Consider the following 25,885-nt stretch of genomic DNA (forward strand, 5'->3'; position numbering starts at 1 on the left):
CCAGTGGGATCTTACAGTCATTAACATTTACAAGGCAGCAGTTCACAGTTGTTGAACTACCAACCTACCTCTAAGAAACTGATTTTTCTCCCCTCTAAGTATTGACACGTGCTCCACTGACTGTGATGCTTATTCACAGTGACAGTGTGTTTGGTAGGATTTCATGTTTTCACAGGACTTGTCTTGTGCAGACAGTTTCTAATTTACCTCTGCTCTTGTTTTAATTCAATCAGCTGATGGAGTGCAGCTGATCTCACGGCACATATGGCTATTCACATTTGGAAAAAACCCTGAATATTTGATGGGTTGATCCTTAATGCTTTCTGCTAAAGAATTAGCAAGCCTGCTAATGAGCCAAGGGATCCCAAGTGGGGAAGGGGAAAAATACAGAATTAGATTCTGTTTTCATTCAGTTTTTTACGTTGCTCAAATAAGAAGTACTGTGCTTTACATCCTCTGATTAGTTTCACAGGGTAGAGAGATTCAAGTAAATTACTCATCAAAGCCATCACACTTAAAATATCTTGTTTTCATAAGTGGATGTCCTGTGGCCATGGGGAGTCACAACCTATTTGCAAGGGCAGCTGAGGGTGCTCACCCCCTTGCAGGAGGCTCGTGGCACCAAGCAGAGTTGTCCTTCACTGGGAGGGATGTCTGCAGCTAGAGTCTCAGTCCTTTCACTGCCTCCCCAACTGCTTTTTCTATCTTCCCTGAAATAAATTTATCTGTCCCCCACCCCACACACCATCCTGACTCCCCACTGCTCCATGCCATTCCAAAGGAGGTGGCTTCTTCCATGTTAACTAGTCGTGCTTGGGTTTCATAGAATCACAGAATGGTTTGGGTTGGAAGGGACCTTTGAAGATCATCTAGTCCAACCTCCCTGCCATGGGCAGGGACATCTTCAAATAGATCAGGTTGCTCAGAGCCCCATCCAGCCTGGCCTTGAATGTTTCCAGGGATGGGGCCTCCACTACCTCTCTGGGCAACCTGTTCCAGTGCCTCACCACCCTCATCCTTATATCTAGTCTGAATCTACCCTCCTTTAGTTTAAAACCATTACCCCTTGTCCTATTGCTACAGGGCCTATTAAAAAGTCTGTCCCCATCTTTCTTATAAGCCCCCTTTAAGTATTGAAAGGCCACAGTAAGGTCTCCCCAGAGCCTTCTCTTCTCCAGGCTGAACAACCCCAACTCTCTCAGCCTGTCCTCGTAGGAGAGGTGTTCCAGCCCTCGGATCATCTTTGTGGCCCTCCTCTGGACCCGCTCCAACAGCTCCATGTCCTCCCTGTGCTGAGGACCCCAGAGCTGGACGCAGCACTGCAGGTGGGGTCTCAGCAGAGCGGAGCAGAGGGGCAGAATCACCTCCCTCCACCTGCTGGCCACGCTGCTTTTGATGCAGCCCAGGGTACGGTTGGCCTTCTGGGCTGCGAGGGCACATTGCCGGCTCATGTCCAGCTTTTCATCTACCAGTACCCCCAAGTCTTCCTCTAGCTCTTTCTCTGCATTCCTGTTCCTCTCCTCCATTAGCTTCCCGCCATTTCCACATCCTGCAGCCAAACACTGTTTGCAGGCCAAACAAACTACGTTCATCTCTCCTCAGTTCAACGACACCTCTCATGTCAACACAAAAAAAAGAAGGGAATTCACAAGGCACATCTTCAATAATTAAAAGCTCAACTTCCCTGTGGGTTTCCTTTCAACAAAGCCACCGCAACTCTAGGAAACCGCAGCTAAGGCTGTAAGAATAGCCAGATCAATCTCCAACCACTTATCTTACAAACCAAGAACCGCCTGCACCTGACACACTCCCTTTCTCCGTAAATCCATAGCAAATATATTCAGAGTGCATCTGACATTGGTTGCAACAGTTAACTTAGCGGAGAGGCAGGACTCTTGCGGCTCCCACTCTTCCCATGTACTACAGCAAAATAAATATTTACTCCAAACCCCGCCAGCCACAACAAAATACACAGTTCCACACACTAATAAAATCAAATAGAAATCAGCCAAAATTAGTAATCTTGCTTAGCAAGCCTGTATTTCAGCGAGGAAGTCAACAGATTGGCTTTGCTGGTGTCTCAGGAACTCAGGTAGCAACTGCTCAGGGCATGGTGGAATAAAGGATATTTGTGTAGTCTTAACTCTTATTTTCTGCTTCAAAGTTTTCTATCGTGTCCTCCACCAACAATGAGAAAGCTTACAAGGAATTGCCTTTTACAGCTACTGTCAAGTAATGCGGCTTTTCTCTCTTGATTTGCCATTACATCTGTAACTTGGTCTTACTGGAGTTATTTACATTGAAGGCTCTCTTAGAAGTTTCCCTATCCTCAACGTGCGTGCCTGCAGCTGGACAGAGAAGTTACTACACTTTGAAGAAGTTGCTATAAATTAGTGCATGGGGTTAGATGAGGTTCAGGATTCCTGCAGTGATTATAAACTCAGCAGGAGTCCTTACAACAGCTCCGATCTCGACAGGGTTACTGTCTTGTTAATCAACCTCCTTCAGGACTGGAAGCGGTTCTGCGTCTCAGTTCTTGGGGGCTTTCTTTGGAAGCTGCAGTTTCATGCAGAATGATCTGTCAATTTACAAAGTCTACAGAGCTCTGATACATTTGGTAAAACAACATCAAAAAATGCTAGACGTAAGCCGTAGCACCCTGCGTTGCACCAGGCAGCACAAAGACTACACATTCTTGTCACAGTTAGTGCAAAATAAGATTTGGTGATTTTAAAGCTATGCCTCAACTGATTTTGCAGCCCAGGGCCAGATGTTAGCTCTGGCCAAGTCCTGAAACCAGAGGGTGAGAAGATCTGTGCACAAACCAGCACTCGCCTCCTCTCACGCTGGGGGAAGGAAGCACAGGGGAGCAGATGGAGCAGACTTGGGGCATGCTTTCTGCTGCCCTTGGTCTTGACTGGGGAAACACGGACATGCCGTGCAAGTAGCTATCCTTTGGAAGGGCCACAGCCTGACGCCTGCAGGGAGCACGCTGTCTGGAAAGAGAGGATGTTTTCTGCTTTGTGTTGTGCAAGAGACAGATAAAATAGGGTGCAAAGTTCCTTAAAAAGATACATTTTAAGCATCGTCTTCCTTTTGCTGGTGTTCTGTACAGTAGAGTGGCCCTTCCTATTACAAACGCATTCCAGTGTGCCAGCAAAGAGCCATCTTTTCTGAGGGGAACACAAGGATTGCAGCTCCTGTGGCTTTTCATTGTCTGCCTCTGGGCACCCATACAGGAACTGCATCTATTCGGTCTGAAAAGGAGCTAAACTTTGGCTTTGCTGTGTGAATAGCACCTCCAACGAAAACATGGAAATGGCATTCCTTATAAATAGTGTGTTTCAGAAAACCAGAAAATCTGTGTTAAAACTGAATGGATCTGTTCAGCACAAAAAGAGGGCGTGGAGAGGGCTGGAAAAGTCTGGATGCCAGTAATTTACAAAGCGAGTAGCAGTGGCACATTATTACTGTTGCTGCTTTCACTAATTATCAGTAACAGCAACCACTGCTGATACGGATTTGTATTGCGAGAGTACCTGAGAACTGCTTTTGTACTATACAGCAGTTCTCTGACACAGAAAGTTCACTTTTCTGGACAAAAGAGAGCAGATGGATACATCTGGCCTGACGGGGCACTGCAAGGGACAAATGGGACAACAATGTTCAAGCATGAGAAACAGCGGTATAGGCCTGACCTCACCACTGTTTTTCCACAGTCCTTGTGAAAAAGGAGGTTCTGAAGAGAGGATCTGAAGGTAGGTATGGCGCTAACTGGGAAAGTGCTCAAGGCTGTTCCCAGATCTGATGGGAAGCATGGGAGAAATCAATTGATGTAAAACTTAGCAACAGGGTGACAGAGGCTGGCATCACCAGGTAAGCTAAAGTGGGAGCTAATATGTCAGCATGAACTGGTAGACTTGAGGCCTTAAAATCAGAGACAAATAGCTGTACTTGATGTGATAGAGAAGGAGATGACAGTGGTGAGATGTAAAGACAAATGTCTTTGGGCAAGATGTCAAGCTCGGAAAATGATCTGCGCAGCAGCGTGAATGGAGGTGGGTAACATTGCATTTGTCAAAACCAAGGAAAGGATGTTGCACCGATCAAGGTATGTAATGAGAATTTGGACTGGAGACTTATACCTTTGTGAATAAAGAGCTTCAGCTAGAAATGCTATAGAGTAACGGTCTGCGAGATTTACGCGTAGTCCCAGACACAGAGACACAAGGGAAACTCAGAATAGAAAGTGATACCCAGGTTGCAGACCTGGAGGATGGACAGATTGGAGAGGTTACCCATGATGACTGAGTATTCATCTGAGGACAAGAGCTAGGGGATGAAAATGGTGGACGCTCTATCCTAGACATGCTAAGCCTCAGAGGATAGTGAGATACTGATGTGAAGTGTGGCTTTTGAGCTGTGGGTTGCTTTACTCAGTTTTTAAGCAAAGTGAAAGAATTTGCGAATAAATCCTCATGAACAAAAGGATCCCCTACCCATCCAAGCATGTCCTGAGCGCTTCACGAAAATATTTCTTGAGGAATGTTCCCAAGGGAAAAAAAAGAGAGAGCAACAGCTGTGTTCACTGGTTTTGGAGATGCACCTTACCATCCCTAGTCATACAGTGCATTTTTCTTCTCAGCTGGCATCTCTTACATACCCATGTTCCTCTGTGTGGAAGGAACCCTGTCTCGTCTACATTTTTTGGCTAACTGCACAAGCTAAATCGCACAGCCTAAGGAGGAAGAATAGCTTCTTTGACTGTTCGTTTTAAAAGCCTTGCATAAAAAAGGGGTGAATGAGGCTCACATCACATCATATACTTAGTGCATCACGAAAAATGTAAAAAGCTCTCATGAATTATACTATCTGCTACTAATTTGTACCAAAACAGCAGGGACTGAGGCTAAGGCTTGTTGAATATGTGGTTCAGCCCTACAAAAGCCTACTTTGTAAACGTTAGCTAAGTAGAAGCTCTGCCAGTGAAGTCATAAGCAATTCATCATCATCACCCTTTGATAAACTCTTTGTCCAGTTTAAGAATTAAAAACTGTATTTAACATATTCAGGGAGAACGGAGAAATGCCTTTAGAAACAATAGGCTTAATGCACTACTAATCTCTAAACCAAATATTTATAGCCCCGTAGTTTATAAACATTCTGAAATATTTGGGTAGTGGATATCCAAGATGTGGAAGTGCACATAGTAATAGGGAGGTTTTACCATTCCATCCACCTTGTTTGGTGTTTCACTCACTACTATATCAGATTTATAAGCATTGCAAATTATTGAATTATCAGTTTAAAAAAAGAACCGTAAAAACCCCAAGTTAACATATCTGGAAAAATGTCATTGTTTATAAATTTGTCTGCCTCAGAAAATAATCAATATCAAAGTTGATTCAAGCGAAGATCTGTCTGGATATGTATTAATTTGCTCCATGAAAATAAACTAGAAATTACTAAGATAAAAGAAATAATAATGAAATACGGAAATAACTACGGATTTTGCACATTGTCTTTATATAATGGCCATAATGGACATAATGACATTACATAATGGATTCTAATTAAATCCAGGTGGAAAATGACCTTCCTAGACCTCTCTTCAAAATTAAGATTTTTGACAGTTGTGATTAATGGAAACATGCACTTTGCATGGTTTGTAAACCTGAAACATCATTGTACATTTCAGTTTATAATTTGCCCCATTATCTGCTTCTGCATGCATGAAGGTCAGCTGTACTGGCACAAAGTAGCAGTGAAATCCAGAGGCTCTAGAAGGTCGTTTTCACAGATTTTTCAAGTATTTTTCATGAGGAAATAATTTTGCCTACTTTTTCCTTAGCAAGATGACAATCTAAAAGAGTAATATTTTTAACGGCAGTAATTGCAATATTCTTGTTATTCTCTTGTCTTTTTGGAGTAAACAAAATGGCATTGGAAGAAAATGTTTTTTTAAGGATTCCTACCCGCAGTATTTCTTCAATGCAGCTGTTATCTCCTGTTCCACTGTCCTGTAAACAAAATGAGAAAATAGTTTGTTTCTGTTTTAAAAAGAAATAACAAATAGCAGGTTTGAGGACATGGTTGTCACATGAAATGTATTCCAACCTCTATTACAGTTTCAAAATGAGGCCAACTCTTTCCAGCATCTGAAAAGTCGCACTCCTTAAAATTCTCAAATTATTCCCCATCAGCACCCCAGGAAGATGTAATATTTGCAGTGTTTACATATGATTGCAACATATTTGTATAAATTCATAGGATTTTGTTTACACCACTTTTGGGTGCGGTTTCTGCTGTTATGCATATACTGCATATGAGTTAAGCATAAGCAAAACAGTTATTGCATGTACACAGATCCAATATGTGCATTTATTTATACCAAATAAATAACATCTCTCCCCATCCTTTGTGCAGGAAAGACTCTGCAGTGACATTGCCTGTGTGAAGCCTGACGACGTACAGCGTAGAGGCAGCTGTGATGCTGAGGGGAGAGCTGCAGAGACTGCAACGCAGGCTGCAACACTGAGCGCGGGCTAGGCAGCGCAGCAGACCCGAGAAGGCCACGATTTCCTAAAATACTGACCCTAAACCCACCCGTACGTTGTGGGACTGAGGGTGCAGAGGGATTCAGCTCTCCTGAACGGTACTGCTTCCTCCAGAGCCATTCTGGCGAGGGGAAATCAGAGATTTGGCAGAGAAGCTGTCCCCCTATAGGAACCATCCAGCTGGTGCCTCACCTACATGCTCAGTGTAGCTGTTCGTTAGGACCCAAACTTCTTGCCAGCAACGACGGCAAGCACGAGACACCAGTCTGCCACACTTATGCCCCCCCTTCCTGCCTGCCCCCTGCCCGCAGTCCCCTCGCGCTGCCCAGCACAACTGGGAAGAGCGGGCACACCACTCATGGAGGTACTGGTACCGAGGGGGTGCCCATCTCCTGCAGCTCTCCACAAGATACAGGTGGCTGCTGCATCAGTCAAGTTTTCTGGGGATTTACTTCACCACACTAAATTCCCTGACAGTTCCCCAAAGACAGGTTTTCTTCCTTTTGCAGAACAGAGTAACTCAGGAGGCAGGAGACTGGGGCTTGAGGTCTTCCCATGTGGGAAGGGGGGATGGAAACAAAACCAATACGATTACTCTCCCCAAAGAGCTAGCAGGGAGGTGAGCTTGGTCTTTGCCTCTCATTTTCAAAAAACACCTGGAGGTTCTGAGTTTTCAGGTGCCCACCTGGAGAAATATCAAAGCAATTTGATTTTCCAAAGTGCTGAGCCCTTGTCACCTGGAAATCAGACTTCTCTACCACATCTGCATTTGGGCACCCAGAAAATCACGAGGCACTTTCAAAAGTGGATACCTCTGTGCCTACCAGACTCAAATGATACCGCTAGCCAGTCTGTGCAAGTCCTGTCATATTTTGTATTACAAAATATCAGTTTAAAAAAGAACCAACCTCCTGGACACTGTCACTGCCGCTCCCCAGCCTGAGCTGAGTCCCTGAGGAGGTCTGGATCCTCAGCCGCTCGTAGCCTAACAGCTGTAACCAAGGTCAGAAGTACCACAGCCATGCATAGGCAAGGGAACAATTTATGTTTCATAATCTTTTTGTGGTTGTTATTTCATGCCAATTCATAGAAAGTCATAAGTGCTTTATTGTCAGCACTCCTGCTAAATCTTTGCCGAATATGGCCCTTGATTGTTAAACAAATGAATCGCATTAACTTTTTGGAGCAGCGCAGTCCGTCAGCTTTACAGTCACCGGGAATTACACCACTGATTTCAATGGAAAGGGAACTAAGCATGCTATAAAGTCAACCTTTGGAGAATTACTCGTATCTGATGCACTGATGCTGAAGAGAAGCTGCAGTCCTGGGCAGATAGCCCTGTTCTGATCTCAGCCCTGTCCCCGAGGAGCTGCACAACGCCATGTGCGACCTTTCCTGATGCTGGAGCAGGAGTGCAAGTGCAAGAGTTCATGTTGCCAGTGAAGTTAACAAGGCAGACAGAAACACCACGACAATCTCTGGATATTTAAGAATTTTAAAATTCATATTAGCTAATTTTTATTTCTCTCTGCTCTCTGGGTTTCCTTCATTTTTCTCCCTTTCCTTCCCCAAACCCTGGTCCACGTCTTGTTATCCCGTTAACAACAGTGGAGAGTGTAAAGCCCTCATCATGAACATCTCGTTTACAGAGCAATGAATTTACTGCCCGATCCCAAGTCTGCTATTTTAGTCCATTGCCATCTTACAGAAGGAGGGATGAGATGACCTACCATCTTACGCTGTATACAATACATTGAACATACGGTAAAATGGTGCTCTTCATTTTTGTGTGAAGACAACACTATTGAAGGTAAATTTGGCAATAGGCTATTTCAGAGCAGGGTTAGAAACAAGCTTCTGTTACAAAATTAAATATCCCTTCTAGAAGTGTAATGAAATAAGTGCAAATACTCATCAGCAAGAAATTACACTTTCCATTACCACAGAACTAAAACTATAGCTATTCTCCCTAGCGCATCATCTCTCTGGGCAGGGAATAAAAAAACTTTTCACATCTTTCTCTCAATAGCATCACTCTGCCTTTCAAAAGGCAAAAAACCCCTGGAAACACAAAACCAAAGACAAGATACGCAAAACTGAAAACAATATTTGGAAAAAAACTCAATTTCTATATTTTCCTCTTTGTTCTTCATCTTTTGAATGCCAAATATAAATTTCGTAATTTATTTTTGGTTTGAATACTTTTAAGGATCTTACATTACTGTTGATATCAAACTTTCTAGAATAAGGGTGGGGAAGTTAAGAGACCATGCTCTGCACACAGCAAGCAACTTCAAATTCATATGGCCTGGGGCCATATTATGTTTTCCTTCATGATATCATATAATACAATGCATAGTGTTTTTGTGGGACCTAATGTATGTCTGAAAAGTGTCTGTAGGTGTCGGTATGGAAAAGAGTCCCCATTCATATTCTAAAAGTTTCCGTCTCCTCTACATCTCTACGCATGTTACAGAGGAACCCTCACTGCCGTGAATCTGGCAACCTGAATTTAACTTCAGGTTGCCATATTTTAGTTTACAAAAAAAAAAAAGGCTGGTAAATGTTCCTTGAAATCTGAATTAAAAGAAGAGATTGCATTACCTGCAGGCAAAAAATAGCACAGAGCACTCGATGCGCTATTTGCATCAATGGACTTGCCTGATCCAAACACTATTGCGTCAGTGCTGGCTGCGTGACGCAGCACCTGCGTAAGGCTGATGTCAGAAGTGCCGGCAATCTGCGCAAAGCAGTCCCTCCACCCTCTCGATAGCCTGCACGCCACAGTACAGTTGTGCAATTAACGTTTTAATTCCTTAAAAATAAATATTAAAACAAAATAAAGGTTTTGAGGCTGCTGTTCCCAACTAAGCCAAGGAGCTGCTACCCTGCATTTATTCTGACACTGATGAACCCAGCTCATTTGCCTCCCTTTGCATTTGCGATCTGTCATAACAAACTCGCCTCACTGAACCTCCAATGAACCATCAGCGAAATGCTGGCAAGTCTCGGGGAGCTGTCGGGGGAAGCGGGCTCCAGCCTCTTCCCTCTCTGATGCTGTGCCCATTACCTTTGTTCCTCAGTCAGCACAGCCTGAAGAACGCCTAACATCTGCACACATGTGCGGCTGGCGTACAGTCTGGCAGGAGGATGCGAGGAGCTGCTGCCGAGGATAACGGCAGTGGCTGCTGAAGAAATAGCCGGGAGCATCACACCGCTGATAACACGAGCAGCTAATTACCATGCAAAGCACAGAGAACTGTAAGAAACAAGGCTGACTAAAGGCTACATCGAATTCTTGAGAAATGGGATGTCATTTCAAAAAAAGCTACATCTGTACAAATTTTATTTCAGAGCATTACTTTATTTTTTCTTCCCTTAGCAACAGCTTTCACATGGAGATATATAAAGAAAGCCCTCTGAAAGGAATTGCCTATCTATCTGTGGTACTTCTCCCCCCTTTCAAATCTTTGTGTTAAGGAAAGAAAGAAAAATCTTCTGCAAGTATCTGTTTCCATTTTAGCCTAAGAGATTTTTATGGTGCGAGCTTTTGGTGCTGTTATTATTTGGACTGTGCTAAGTGTTCTTACAAAGTGTCCAGAAGTTATTGGATTTTGTCTCCGTTATAGATTAGGTGTGATTAAGATCTCCAGAAGGTCGAGGCATGCACTCAGCAGACCTGCTGGCCTCTTCCACTCAGTGGGAGCCAGGCTGGCTGTGTCGGCGTTCGAAGGCCGGTCATCTGCAAACAGCGGCATGGCAGCGGTGGCCACGCGGCCACCCTTTGGTTGCCACCTCTGCCCCCAGGGCAGCTCTCACCCCCGCGCTGCACAGGCACTGCACGGCACTGCTTAACACGGGGCTGCAGGCCTACAGTGAAGCTCCAGGCAGTAAATGTTGGCAGGCAATAACCTAAATCCATGATTAAAAAAAACTGGAAAAAGGGGAGGAAAGCCCACATTGATGGACCTTGATATGAAAGCATATTAGAAATGCTTCTTTGCCAGGCAAAGTATGTGAAAGTATGGAGATACACACACATGCATGCACACACGTATACATAACATTTTCTATATAACCCATTTGCTAGAAAGGAACTTCCAGAACTGTAAAATAAACAAGTATGGAGAAGATAAGTACGGGGGATCCAGGAGATGTCAGTAAAAGGAAGCAGCTGTGTGCTTAAAAAAAGAACAATATTCATTTCCCTCAAGAAAGGAGAGCTCACAGTCACCGTTACAAACCCAAGTTTCTCTGGGCTCTCTGCAGTCATTTCCCTGGTAGGGCTGCATTCACGCACACGTGCATCATTCATTGCATCACACAGATGTTCTTTTCCCAGTCCTCATTTTTGTCAGAGTGGCTAGCGTTTCTCACGGGGTAAGGCTGACAGGTGCTTTCCTTATCTTTTTACTTGTTCATATGTGCAGCATCTGCCTGTTGGGTTGTGGAGAACCACTGCCCTCAACAAAGCTTCCCTTCGGTCATTACTCTGAACTGATATTACCACCTTCAAGTTGTGGAGTAAAACAATGACATTTAATGGGGAGATGTGCCTGACAGCAGAGAGGTGACTTCTGGGGTTTCTGCAGAAATACAGCCAAGCCACATAAATGAATTTTTTGGGAGCGGTCATTTGCAGATGCCCAGGAAGGGTTTTTAGACATTCAGGGCTTAACTTGCTGTTGATTTCCTTACATGTGCTACATCCTCCAAAAGGCTCTTTATGGGATGGCTGCACTGAACCCGCACTGCTCTGGAGAGACAATGCAGGACTTTGGACCTCAGAAAAGATGGGCTGGTTAAAAAATTAGACCTTGACCTGGTTAAAAACTCACTTTTTGTCCCTCAGGAAATGCGCACTTTTTGGAATGTTTTTTCATTCTGAATTGGGGGCCAGGCACCTACCTGTAGATTTTATCCCGCCGGCTATGCTCCCATTAAAAACGTAATTGTGTGACATCATTGCCTTCAAAATGAAATTTTAGGAAGTGTTCTCCAATTTAGTTGAGAAATGAAGGTTTGATCAAATCAAAACACTTCAACATCAAATTTTAAGAAATGTAAATAAAAAGCACATCTACAGAATAAGATATGGCCTAAATCAAGAAGTCATTCAAACAAAATACTAAAACGTTTCACTCTGACTTCAAATTTAGTAATTTTTGACTTTAAGAAAATATTTTCTCCAAACAAGAATGAAAAAAGGTTTCGTCAAAATCAACACAGATACAGACATTTTCAGTTCTGATAAAGTGGAACATCCCATAGGAAAAGGACTGAGTAGGAAAAGACTCTGACCAGAGCAGAACTAAAAAGGGCATTTCTCTTTTTTTTTTTTTTTTAACTAACGAGAATGGCATTTCCATCTTGATGGGTGACGTGAGACCTACCAGCAATGTTTCCATCTACTTTAACAGGGCTGGACTTCAGGGAGCCAAGGCATACTGTAGTCCCCCTCGTTTCACTGGTTGGTATTAGTAATGCTTGTGCACTTCACAGCCCTTAAATGGAGAAGACTCCTCGTCTCTCCCTGAGGATGCAGGCAAGCAGGGCTGAACTGGGTAGGGTTATGCCAAGGAAAGAGAAATGAAGAGACGGCTCAGGAAGCTTGATTTTATCTCGTTCCTGATATTTGAAAGCTTTACTTTGCACTCGTGCTATTCCTTACTACTAAGTTGGAGTGCCGCTGGCCACGGTCTGTTGATACAGTAGTTTTCTCCTGCGCTTTGCATTGCTGCGAGTAGGAGCCGTTTCGCTTTTACTACGAGGAATTGCTGCCGCTTCCTTAGACACAGAGACGTGCAGGAGGGAGACGGGGATGAAGAGCTGAATTCTCCTCAAGCTCTGTGTCAGAAAGTGTTGCACTAATTAAAGTTATTAAATCCATCTAATTTACAGTGACTGTTAATAAACTGTTACCCCTAATAAGCCCATTCTCTTTTGAAATGGAGCCTTCATATTTATTATGGGGATTATTTTTCCTACCATGGGATCTTGCACATTGTTCTTGGTTCAAAAGGGAAGAGGAAAAAGGTTAACAAAGATTTTATTTCAAGCAAAAAAATGAATAAAGAGCAAGTGATGGAAGTCATCTAGCTTTGTTTTAATGAAAGTATCTGGCTGTACTAATTGGGGGTCTCACTGCAACTGGAATATCCTGATGCCCCAGTCTTGTACCAGGAACAGCGAGATGTTCTGGCTGATCGAAGGAGATGAATCAAAAATATCTGTAGATAGAGAGAAATGCCAAATGATCCAACAGACTTGCCGTGCACATTAGAAAGGAGACGCTAATCAGACAAGAGCACATTTTGCTCTTGATGAGTGAGACTCGCTCAGAACAGCCTGCTCAGCAGCTCTGCACAGCCGAGGTAGGACAGCAGCTTTTGGAGAGCAGAGCTTCCAAGAAGGAAGACTGCAGAGGCGTTTATAAAGCCATAATCCAGAGTACCACCAGCCTTAGGCTGTGCTGGCCCTATATGCAGACCTGAGCGGCCTGAAAGGATCCTGCCTCTGAGCTTCAGGCTGGCCTCTAGTTGAAGATGGATTTACTGTGGATGTACAAGTAAAGGCATTCTCCGTATTGTATTTTTTTTTTTAATAGCAGGGAGACGAGGTTAGAGCGTAACTCCTCCAGGGCATGCCCATGGCCTGCCCCAGAGCTTGAAGCACTTCCCATGTAGTGCCTGACCTGAACTAAGTGTGGAAAGCCTGGGTCAGAAAGTGAGGTGATGCTGAAGGGCTGCCACCTGGACGGCTGCTGGGAGCTTCACCAGAGCTTAGGCACCTGCAGCCCAGTTTGGAGGGGATTTAGAAGTGCTGGGTCCAGCCATCTTCAAACTGATGAGATGGTCTGAGTCCAAGTCTCAGTGTCCGCACCACAAAAAACCCAAGATAATTAAAGGCCAAGAACCCTTCTGAAACCTCCCCACCCTCTCCACCCCTAAGGGCCATAGAACAATCAATGACTGGAGCTGCACCGGTAACATTTCATCTAATAAAAGATGTTTGAGAGCCTCAAATGAAACCTACTGGCAGATCAGTGGAGCAATTTCACAGGCTTTTACACTATATTCATAAAAATAAAAATCCAAACATGCCAGAATTACACTGTGACCCAGAACAATAAAAAGGATCTGTAATGGAGAACTGCATTGTTCTATTAATAAAATATAAAGGTTTTATTGTTATTGGGAAAGATTGATTGTATCAAATCAATACCATGTCACAGTATATTAATGTTTTTCTTCACTAATGAAAAAATAGGGTCTGATGTGATTACACTCTCTCGCTACCCATTTGAAAAATATAATGGGATGGTAATAATGAAGATTGCAACTTGCAATTTTACTCCTCGCTACATGCTCGATCCTGGGAGGTGTAAGGGACCTCGGCTTTCAGTGACGTCAACAGGAGGTGAGGGCAACTGGCATACACCAAAATGCCACCCACAAGCCCCTGAACAGACTCCACAGCCCCTCTTCCCACCCCAAAATTGGAAGAAGCCAGTGGGAACCTCTGGAAATGCCTTCAGCATACTCCATTTTCTGCAGCACTGTATGCATGCTCTGAACATATTAAGTGACTGCTTGCTTGACGCAGCAGACTATTTGTTGGAAAGTTCCCATTATGGACACCAGAGTCTTTTGGGTTTGCAGCAGGAAAGGCTTTTTAGCGAAGATACGGGCTTCTCCCTTCAGCCCACGCAGTCCTTCAACAGCCGACCCAAGGACCCTGCCCTCGGAGCGGTAGAGATCAGCTTTTCTCCCTATTAGATGCCTGTCCTCCCTGCTGCACAGATGGCCAATTAGTGTCAACTGGAATGTGGTATTTTTAGTGATGTGGACACTTGTCCACTAGGACCTGGACTGAGACCAATCGATTGCATTTAATATATTGTCTGTGTTTGGGGAGAATATATAACATCTGTACAGCAGCAACAGTTGGAAAAACAAGTATTGTGGAACTGTTAATCTTTTTGTGACATTTTAATATGAATTTACCATCAGCTAGTATAATATTCAATAAATTAAATGGATTATTTTGCCAAGAGATCCTTTAAAAATGTTAATTAACAATAAATCAATAAAAACTATTCAACATGAAAATCAATTACATCCCTGTTTACATTATTTAACTCCAAACATTTCTGTTTTGTGTGCTTGTAATTAGCAAGCTATAAAAGATGCCATAAATAGGCGCATAATGAGAGGAACTGTTTATAAATGATAATTGGTATTCATTCCCACTGAGCTAAAGGTTATGTGATTACAAACTATCGTGCAGAAAGGGTTAAACCTCTTACAGAGAGAAGGTTTCACAGTACACAACTCTGCAGAAATCTCTCCCACAAAAGGCCCCTGATGGAAGAAAGCCCCGTACTCGAGTGTTTGATGGAAAGAGTAACATCTATCAGGCGTTCCTTAAAGCCTATTTACATCCATTTAGAAACAGCTCATGGGGAAAAATCTACCCTTTGGGCAGTGGTGGAGGGAGTAAGAAATGGAGCCTGGCACGAGGAATTCAATATTGATAAAACATCATCATCTGAACAATATCTCTACTAAGTCAAAAGGAAAGATACTAACATCGACATGCTATTAAAGGTCTGGGTGACCATCCTGTTAACAAAGCTGAGGACAGAATAAAGGAAACAAGGGTGGTTTCTGTCTTGATGGGTAACAAAGATGTTGCTCTACCCAATACCTCACTCAAAGATTAGGTCCGAAGAGGGTCTGGTGTTCACAGAGGGCTAAAAGAGGATTACAGGATCTTCATGTGGCAGCTGAAAGCCCAAAACACTGAGCAGCAGCCTGTATCTCCAGAAGGTAACACCGGACTATTTCTCATGATAGAACTGAAAAAACTGTTTCCTAAAGAGAAACAAGCTCTTATTAATCCCCATTGCTGAAAACCACCTTCTCAATTTTAGAAACTGAGACCTGATTTAGACTTACCAGGTAAAAAACCCCACAAGCAGGAGACCAGAGTAACATTTGGCTTTCTACTAAAGCCTTTTGCTAGTCCAAGGATGTCACCAACATCTGACAGTTTTGGCTTTGACAGTGTCTCCTCCCCAGCAAAATAAATCTCATTCTTTCACTATAACTGCTTTCATGAGGGCAACAATCATTAAGAACCCTTGATGGAGCAGGTCTGAAGCATGAGCAGACCAGTGAGCATCTAGCGATAAAGCCAGCAGAGTTAAACCATGAATTTGCAAATCCAGAGAGAAACTACTTTTTCTACCTTGTTGAGGCACAGCTGACGCATATTTCCTTTCTCTTCTGGATGGTGACTTAAAAGTGAATTAATTTTGGCCTGAGACACTTACATTGTACTGCTTTCCCTGATTTCCACAGAATAGAACTGTTTCATGGAAAATACGGATCAGGATTGGGAGTTAAAAAAAAAAAAGTCTATTATGTGTAAGGAACAGAGCATCCTATGCGTTGGTTTGAGAACGACTGCTCAGTCTCATTGCTAAGACTGCAAAAACATATTCTGGTCATGGCAATTATGACTTGGACACTTATTTGCCCAAGAGGGATATAATTTGCTACTAGATACCCAAAGCTTTATCAATGAAGATGAACTACTGTATGCATCTGCATCTTTAAATCAATCCCCTGATGCCTCTGGTCAGCTCAGGTGGATTCTCTTAAAATCCACACCGAAGTTGATAAATAGCACAATTCTCCAAGCTGCAGCGAAAATCTCCGCAGAGCTTTATTGTGCTCTCAGCATTCCTTAAAGTCAAAAGAAAAATCCAGCCATACTGTGGTCACTGACAGACTGATGGAAACACACTCACTGCAAAGCTACTGAAAATAGTACTCTCTAAAAGGTTTTGCAGAGTTAATAGGACATGTAAAATTTCAAATAAAACATCAGTGCTGCAATTGCTTAGGGCTCAGACATGTAAGTTTCTTCCAGTTAAGAATGTACATGACACCATGTATATATCAAGGTATACATATATATATATGTATGTATACACCATACAAAAATCCTCTGCAAAAGTTTCCTGAAAATGTCCAAACCAACCAAGCAAGTGTCAAATCTTATCAACTGTAGCCTTAATATGGCAATCAATAAATTCAGCAAATCTATAAAGTTGCAGAGCAGACAAATACCTTCCCTATTTTTCCTGTCCTCTCTTTCCCAAATCCCACCAAAAGATTTATTTTCCCGTCAATTCACCACAGGCCCGTACTGGTCCTCTTTGGTGGGGGACAGAAAGCCCTTTGGGCAGCTAGGCAGGAACCAGGCACTGCTGTGCTGCCTTGCAGAGGACTTTTCTCCAGAAGTCAGGATACCTCCACATCTGTAAAACCATCTGCCCCAAGGAGGGGCAGCTGCCCAGCACTTGTCCCCGCTTTCCTGTGGGCTCTGTGCCAGCACCCTACTGTTTGAGCAATCACAAGACCAGAAGCAGGAGAATAAAATAATGTTCCAGGTTTGGGGAAGGTTGTAGGTAGCTCCCAAGTAATCGTATGCTACTAGTTAACATTTTTTGATGGAAGCCACGCTGGTCCCTCAGGCTTGGAGGACAAAAGGTTGGCTTAAAATGATCTTAGTACTTTCTCTTTTGGCTTTCACTTTTCTCTTCTTTCCCCCTATCCCTAAAAGGGGATTCTCGGGTTATCCCCTTTTAAAGGGGATATTGCATCTGAAAGTCACAATGCTTTCTGATTTCCTTTTTGCTTATCGCTGTTACAAGTAACAGTGAAATACAGAGAGAAAGTAGAAAGATAAATTGGCCTCAGCTTTTCCAGATTTTGTGTCTTTGAAAGAGTTTGCTTGCCCTTCCAGCAGAGTAGACATTTGCCAGTTCCCAGCTGTTTGCATTGAGCTCTCCCACACAGCTAAAGGCTAATGGAGCACCACTTATAAAACCCAGAAATACAAAACTGTACAAACCACAACTATTTGCTGTGTTACTCAGGGGCAGTAACCACTTTTCACTGTCACATTAACAGTTTTCTTTTTAATACAGAAAATGAGCAACAAGTCACTTCATAACAGTGCAGTGTCATGGGGCATGACTGGTGTATGAACTGCAAAGCTCTGGCTGGTGCCTACAGAGAACTGCTCTCCCAACAGCCTTACTGCCAAAAAATGATTTTAAATCCTGTATGCACCAGCATTCGTGCACATGCAACACACAATACAGTGGGGGGAAATGAAAGGAAGAAATGGACAGTGATAGTAGAGTTTAATTTTTACTGGGTTGCAGGCCAAAACCAGTACTACGCTGCATGAGAGCGGTTTGTGAATTTTCTCAGAAAGGTTAGGTTGCCCTTAGGTTTGGTTTGGGTTTGATTTCCAAAACTGTCATTGTTTTTATTCAAAAAGGATTGGATTTCTATTTTTATTTTTTTGAACAGATGAGGCGATCCTCCACTTACAAACATGTTATTTTGTCTCTGGAGGAAGAAATGTTCAATGTCGCCCCATTTCATTTTAAACAGAAGCTAAATCAAGAGCAAATCTCTAATACTGCTACAGCTCACAGATATTTCCATCTAGGTCAAGTACAACAAATCCGCATTTTTTAAGCGGCAGAGGCAGGTCTCTGTCCCTGTAAAAACTGGAAGGTCTTGTGGCACCCCAAATTATAACAACATGTACAGAAAACAGGAGTACAGTTGGAAAGCCTTTGAGCTGAGAAGCCACATGCTTCCCTTTTGTTATGTGATCTTGATGAATTTATTTCTGTGGCTTTTATTCATGTTTCAGGACGTTGAATGTTGTTAGTATTTTCCTTTTTTATTGTTCTCTGCTGCCTTTCAGTGTTTCATTTTATCCTTTTGTTCCCCAGTGTAACTGAAGGTAATGGAGTCCTGGGCCTATTACACTCCATCTCTTTGATCTGGCAGTGGATATCAACAAAGAAGTTATTTGTTCTCAACACATTAAACTCTTCTGTGTAGCTTTTTACAAATTCTGTTATGCAACTTTGATACGGCCTGGAATGAGTTGTCAGGTACCAAAAGGCTGGGGAGCACAAAGACCTCTCCAAAAGTCAAGCTATGAATGGTGTCATCTTGCTGTTTGACTTTCAAAGGTGGCTCATACGGGTTTGCTGAATAGGAGTCGTTTGACAGCAGACATCTGAATTTGTATCGCAGACTCTAAGACACCTTTATAAGAACTTTGAATATCTTAGTTGAGTCCTGAGGATCAAAGCTTCCTATGTAATAAACCTATCACAGGTTACTCAGGGAGATTTTCAGCACCGGTAACAATGGCAGCTGATTTGCCTCGCATAACAAGCTACTGATAGAATATAAGGGTTGTGATCAATACTTTAACTAGCGAGATAAAAATCTATCTGAAACTCAGGAATTATATTAAGGTCTCATAATTTACTTTATAAACCATCTCCTATGATTTTAAGACGCGCGTGCATCAAGCGTTGCTTGAAATACGTTAAATCTTGATTTTTCAAATCAGAATACTACAATAGTAAGTAGATTTGGCAGCAGAAATGAATATAATGCATAAAACACAAAAAGCTCTTGGCTGGCTTTTGTATACAGCATTAGAAACAGAGAAACACACATTGTTTCACAGTGATCTGCATTAAATATATTTGTTATGGGTTTGAAATACTCCAAACTATTTGTTTTGGATGAGAAAGGATGCTCTGCATTTATGATATATGATACCACATTGTCATCAATTGTCATGCTTTGTTTATAGGACTGAATAATTTGTAATCATCAGATTACTATGTTTAGCCTGCACTCTGGTTTTCAGAGAATGCGTATTAAACAGATCAAATCCTTGTATCTTTTATTTATTTGTTTGTTTATGAAAGGAATGATGAGTGGCTCATTCCTCTGAGAATTAACTATTTGGTTTGGAGGGTTCGGAGTTTCAGGTGCCAGTTGATCTTGGAGAGGAGAGAAGGGCGAAGCTGCTCTTGGGCTCTAATTTTTAATTCTGTGCCCATATTGCCATGTAGGGACGCCAGAGAAAAATGAAGGAGATGCAAAAGGGTATGCATATTCTAAGGGCTTCCTTCAGCTTTCTGGCTCCCTTTCCCCAGCTGTACTTCCAGCAGCATTTCCTGCATGTTTTATCTGCAGGTGTCACTCTAAGTCACCTGCAGCCCAGCTAAATATTGGGGCAGGTAGAGGACGAGGAAGCCCCACCAAAACATGGATGCTCCTGTACCATTTGCAGCAACAGGTACTTTGTGAGGAACAGAATGAAATGTTCTTGGCAAAACCCTCTCTTTTTCATGATCCTTTTGCTGCCAGAGAAATACAGCTATGAAACAAGATACTCTAGCAAGGGTTGCAGGCAAAGACTTTTAGCTGTTTCTGTACAGGAGAAGGCACAGCCCTGGCAGTCAGGAGCTGGCTGGTTGCTGTTGACTCTGCTGTAGGGCTGGTGGAAAAATCCACGCTAAAGAGCAGTCCCCGCCTAATTTAAATTTTATATACATTTATACTATAAACACAACAGGATTTTAAATACCTGCAGATGGGAAATGAGTCGACAGCTATGGGCCGAATGCCTGTAACACTTAATCCATGGGGACTGTATAGGCACAGCAGCCCATCTGCACAAATCACCTACGCAGGTCTCAGGCACAGTAGAGGAACAGTTACTGCTCACTCACTGCCCAAGCTACCTTGTTGATGGCACTATATATAAACTCAAGATACAAGGAAACAATGGGATTACTCATTCCTAGAAAATAGTTACAAAACCAAGCCATCGCTTTTGCAAAAGTGGGATATTGGTTCATTTGCCACCCAGAATATCTCTACCTCTAAGCTAAAGAAGAAAAAAACAGCAAGAATGAGACAGAAGCCAAGCTTACATTTCCATCCTTATCTCTCTGTACCGATACTCTCTTGGAGGTCCCTGCTTGCATAGCAGCTGCTGAATTGCTACAGTTTACAGTCTGGCATATTAAAATAAACTAGCACTGATTTTGCAGTTTGCAGTCATGCAGTTGCCGCTGCTGCATAAACAGCTGATGGATCCCTACAGCAGAGGCAGGAGCTCTTCATCTGTGCCCGCTTGTGCGTCGGACCTCTCAGTCTGTACCAGCACTAACCACAGCAGAGACCGCAGTGGGAACGTACCCAACGTCACCCGTTATTTGTGTCTCATTGCAGTCCAGAGCTCGATCAACGCTACCAACACAAAAGATGGGACTTTCAAAAGTGGCATATCCTGCCTTTTGATCAGATGGAAAGGATTAAATGGAGATGTCTCGATTGAAAAGAGTCGGCAACAATCTGCATTTTCCATGCATGCACATTACCATGAAGGCCTGTATAGCACTTTACAAGCACACAATCAGAAACACATATGTAAACAGATGCATATGTAATATAGTACATTTAGATATGTAGTGGCATTTAAAACTTTTGATATGGAATATGGCTACAATTCTATACAGGCAACACTATATATTTGTAGGAAGGAAAACAAAAAGTACGTTTTGTAGTCTAAAGGGTTGGAAGTATTTTAGGTAGGCAGAATGTAATTCCCCCAGAAAACTAGGGTATCAACTGAAAAAAGAAAAGTCCTAACAAACCCTAAAAACAACCCCCTTAAAAACCTAAAATGGGTATTCTGAAAACAAACAGGCCTGTCCACAAGACCCCTGCTTTTCCAAATCAAGCCAGCAGACTTTAAGCTGGTTCCTCAGGCTCAGTCCTTCATGAGACAGCAGACAGGGCATGGTGCACGCTGGAGCAGTATCCCCAGGGCTTTCACTCACAGCAACTCGGTCTGGCCATGAGGTGCCAACAAGAAGAGGTCTACAAGGACTCAGCAGCAGCTCTCCAAACAGCAGTCTGCCATTGGTGCCCAGAAATACCTCTAGCACACTTTGGGAGGAAAAGTAACCAGACGTTTCTGCCTGCCCACTGATTACCTGGATCACAGTCAGGTCACAGTGTTACAAAATGTTCCCTTAATTTTCTCTTATATATGTTTGCCCACAAAATATGAAACAGCAAAAATCTACAGACAATATTGGTGGCTGACTGGCAATTTCTTCAGAAATCAAAAAGGTAACTAAAATTGGGATCTCATGTTCCAGATGATCTGCACTCCCTTGCGCATGGAAAAATCAGTATGAGAATCTGTAGAATTAGATGTAAGAAAATTCCTTTTCCTGCATCCCGCTACCTGCTTTACTGTCAGCTGGACTTTTTGCAAGGAGCGGAGGATGGCTTTGGCAAGAGGAAGGAAAACAAGATCAAACATTCCCACCTCATACCACAACGAACCTGTACGCCATCTTGTTGCACATGCTCTCTAGCTAGCACAAAAAGCTAGCTAACTGAGCAACCGGTGCGTTGCCACAGCAAAGCAAATGAAATCTTTGACTTAAGGTGATATCACTACTTAAGGTCGGGTATGGCTACTGCGGAGCAGATCTACTCCAGGAAGAGTGGAAGAGGGAACGTAGGTGAAATTACAGTTTGCGCTCAATAAGGTTCTAAACTCTAATGTTTGATACAAAAGCAGTGTCATCTAAGACAAACCATAAAAATACAATTATTGTAATAGTGTATAATTTATGAAAATATTTTGACATTTTTTCAGAGATAGTCTGTTTTCTGGTATTTGCATACCTTTGACTCTAGAGTATAGGCATGTATAAGCACTGAAGATGGCAAGACAGCAAGTAATCATTTACTGATTAAGGAGTGGATGGGCTTGAAGTTTGAAACATTAGCATTCCTATTTCATCCTCATCCTTCCAGAGGAGGAAGGAGGAGACATGAAACAGAAAGTTTTCAACTCACAGAGATTCCTAATTCATGACATTAATGCCGTAAATTCCTCCTCTTTGCTCTTTTGACTTACTGCTGTCTCCTGGTATGCCCAGGTCAGCCACGCTCAACTCACATTTACTTTGCTGAGGTGGTAAAGGTTACACAACTCAAATTTTTTTCCATTTCTAAGAGAAATGAATCCAAACTCAGCTAATTTGTATACTGCTGCAGGCAATATAAACATGGCTGGTTAGAATTCTTTATATAGTATAAGCCTTTGTACTCCATACTTCATGGAAGTTAATAAGTAGGTGTCAAACTCTGAATTAAAATTCCCAGAAGAGGACACAGCACAAAGGACAATAAAAATGATTTTTAAATAATCATAGGGATAAATAGCATCCACTTCTGACAAATGTAAGTGCTGGTATAAAATGTTATTAGGCTACAGAGATTTTCTTTTGTTCAGGAAGTATGTTTTATTCTCCAGCAGTGTCATTTATCATCCTAATGAGCCCTCAAAATGTAAATTAAATAGCAAAGACTGATTCATTCAAAAACATCTTTGTGCTGTGTGTTAAACCATTTTTCTACTTTTATCCTTATATATTTGTTCATTCTTTCTTTGCAAAATAACCCCTCAGCCCTTGTATACTTTAATGGCCAAGTTCAAGCAAAGCATATTTTCAATAAACATTGTTTATTCATTGGTGCTTTTGGTACAGTAATTTAAAAAAACCCCTCATTTAAAAATGTTGTGCCCGTTAAATTATATTTGATCCGGAAAATCTCAGAAACCTGTGCATGCATGTGGTTTTTGTTTTATTCAGCATCACTTAGTCCAGGGAAACCCTCAATGGAAAAGGATTAGTAGAAATTTCAAGCAGCTCTAATTTACTGAACTGAATACATTAACAACTAAGCAAACACCATATTTTTTGGTAATGGCAGAAAAAAAAAAAGAACCCAGGGTCATGAGCTAAATTAGTTCAGATTTCTTGTTATCTGTTGATAAGGACATTACACATTCTTACCAGGAATGCAGAAAAGAGGTTTCATACTTGACCTGAATTTATGCATGAGCACACACACAACAACAAGAGCGACAAGGAACAGGGCTTCTCTGGAGCCAATCCAAACAAAAATATAAGAGGAATGGAAAAAAACAGCAAAAGCATGTCTGTTTTTGGTATGATTAGTCTTCAGTTATCTCGTTCTCTGCCTCCTTCCTTCTCTGTCCCTTTCTCTAATGCTTCTGTAAATCATCTTCAGCTTATTTTGTGTGTATATATGTTTGTGTGTGCAAAATGAAGATGAAAATATTAATAGAGAGAGCAAAGTTTGCCTGATGACAAGAGTGCTGTTATTAAACTGCATATGGAAGATTTAAAAGACACAATCTTCAGAATAAATTACCATAAAATCTCAGCATTCAGTGACATTATGCTTTTATGAGGTCAAAATGTTGGAGGGAGACACCAGGGGTTACAATGAAACCATCCAGCTGTGAAAGAGGTAAGTACATGTATGGTGTCTTGCTGCCAGGGATCCAAAAAATGGTCCTAGACCAATACTTCTTTTATTGCAAACCCAGAGAGAGAGGAGTGATGCACTGGTGTAATTGAGTTAGGAGAACCTAAAGACAGGGTTGTTACAACTTTTAGCTAGAATATCTTCAATGACAGCTGACCTTTTGAAGGGTTTCTCCTAAAAAAGTTAAAATGGTGATTTATGGAAGTTCAGTGATGGCTCCATACTGCAACTGTTAAAGAGACCACACGTGTAATTAGGTTAAACTCCACTAAGCAGAAAGAAGAAAAAAAAGATCAGGATTACGGTATGAAATATTATCACTTAAGAAAATTAAGCATCGTGAACCCTAGCTGAGAGAACTTAATAAACCATCTATCATTTATCTTTGAGTGCTGATTCAGAAATCAGACCGGCATTCACAACTGCAGTGATTGATTAAAATAAATGTGTACAGTATAGTAGTTTATAAATGAAGACAGTAATTTACAAATTAAGGACAGACTTTATACCCACAGAATAAGTTGCTGAAGCTGAAAATATATTTGAAGATACTTCAAATATACTCAACTTGTAGGAAAGAGTTGTATGATGCAAAAGCGCTCTGAGTTTATGCTTTGCTCGACTCGTCTTCAAACACAGAGGAGCTACCAGATGAAAGGCCTGCCTTTCACATGCTTGTGCGTATACAACACACCTAGGTACACTACCTGTATTTTGACTATCCTTTTCTGGAACTATCCTTTTCATGAACACCAATGTATTTAAGTACCTATTATTGCCTCATTTTTTTACACTACCGTTGAAACACAGATCCGTGGATCCTGTATACTGCTGCAAGTGAGAGCCTCTCAAGTCAGTTGTCCAAAACCAAAACACAAAGAAGGAACAGAGGCTGGAGAAAATCTTCCTGTTAGACCTTAGGCCACCCAAGAAGTCAGAAGAGAGAAAGTAAGCAATGGAAACTGTTTATTCTGTCTCCCTTTTTTTCCTCTAACCAGAAAACAGCGAGATTATGCATTCCATCATAGTGTTAAAAGAACAGTGTAAATCCACTATTTGAAAGCTCATCCACAATACCACAATTTTAATTGCATACTTAGAAATGAACAGGCCAAGGCTTTGCAGTTGGATTTTTTTTGTTTTGTCCATTTGCATTTGATTTTTAAAATAGAACAGAAATAGCAACAAAGGCAAAGTTAATGGGACTGATCTGCCCTTGAGTCTTCCTGGCTTTTCTCAGCATCACTGAAGCCTCAATGCATCCTGCAGCGGAGGGAGAGGCTACCTGAAGGTTAGCCATCGGTGCCGCACAGAATTTGCAGCCTCTGCTCTTCTTTGGCACCTGCAGCCATTTAAAACATACTCCAAAATAACTGCTGTCATCTGGGACTCGGGTGTGGTCCTGACCGGTGCACTGTTTTGCTTCCTACCGTACACTTCCAGAAGTGATGTACAATGCAAGAAGCTGGTCGCTAAATCTGAAATGATATTTGCTGTTGCTAATTCAGGCACCAAGAAAATCACAGTTCACAGCTACGAAACATCCTCCAGCTCCTGGCTACATGCCACACACGCTAGCTACAATGAGGAAGGGCTGATGATGGCTTGGATACCCTCGGGTGGCAGTCGCCATCACCACGTCTTGGACCGCTCAGTGGCAAGGTGAAACCTGGAGGTATCACATTTTCCATGATGAGCCAGAGACCATCAGTGGCAAGAAATGCCAGGGCTGAGGAACCGTCCTCTGGACAGCAGGAGGATGGCATGCTGTAGTTCCATGCTTTCATCAATTGCTCCAAATTAAGGAGGACGACAAAATCAGGAATGATTTTGTCAGATTAGCCAATGTTTGTTAATGTCCCCTCCCCCAGCCTCTGTCAACCCAGGTTCAGCTGCAGTTGCTTCCCCGGTATTTGGGGGGTGGACAATCCATGTCTAACAACGGACTTCTACACAGGGACCCTGTGGAGGAGTTGGCAATCATCGAATCACTCCGGGCTTCAGCAGTGCTCCAAGATCAGCAGTGACAGGCGC

At 42.3% G+C, this 25,885-nt stretch overlaps 1 protein-coding gene across 1 annotated transcript in view; it reads right to left on the minus strand.

Annotated features, from left to right (window-relative positions):
- AFF3 (ALF transcription elongation factor 3) overlaps positions 1–25,885 on the minus strand; it is a 278,863-nt gene that overhangs the window by 170,997 nt on the left and 81,981 nt on the right. Inside the window, exon 4 of the mRNA XM_075495743.1 lies at positions 5,976–6,020. Coding sequence (XP_075351858.1) covers positions 5,976–6,020 — 45 coding nt within the window. The remainder of the gene's footprint in view (positions 1–5,975; positions 6,021–25,885) is intronic.

This window comes from Mycteria americana, chromosome 1 (assembly GCF_035582795.1).
Source record: "Mycteria americana isolate JAX WOST 10 ecotype Jacksonville Zoo and Gardens chromosome 1, USCA_MyAme_1.0, whole genome shotgun sequence".
NCBI classification, from domain to species: domain Eukaryota; kingdom Metazoa; phylum Chordata; class Aves; order Ciconiiformes; family Ciconiidae; genus Mycteria; species Mycteria americana.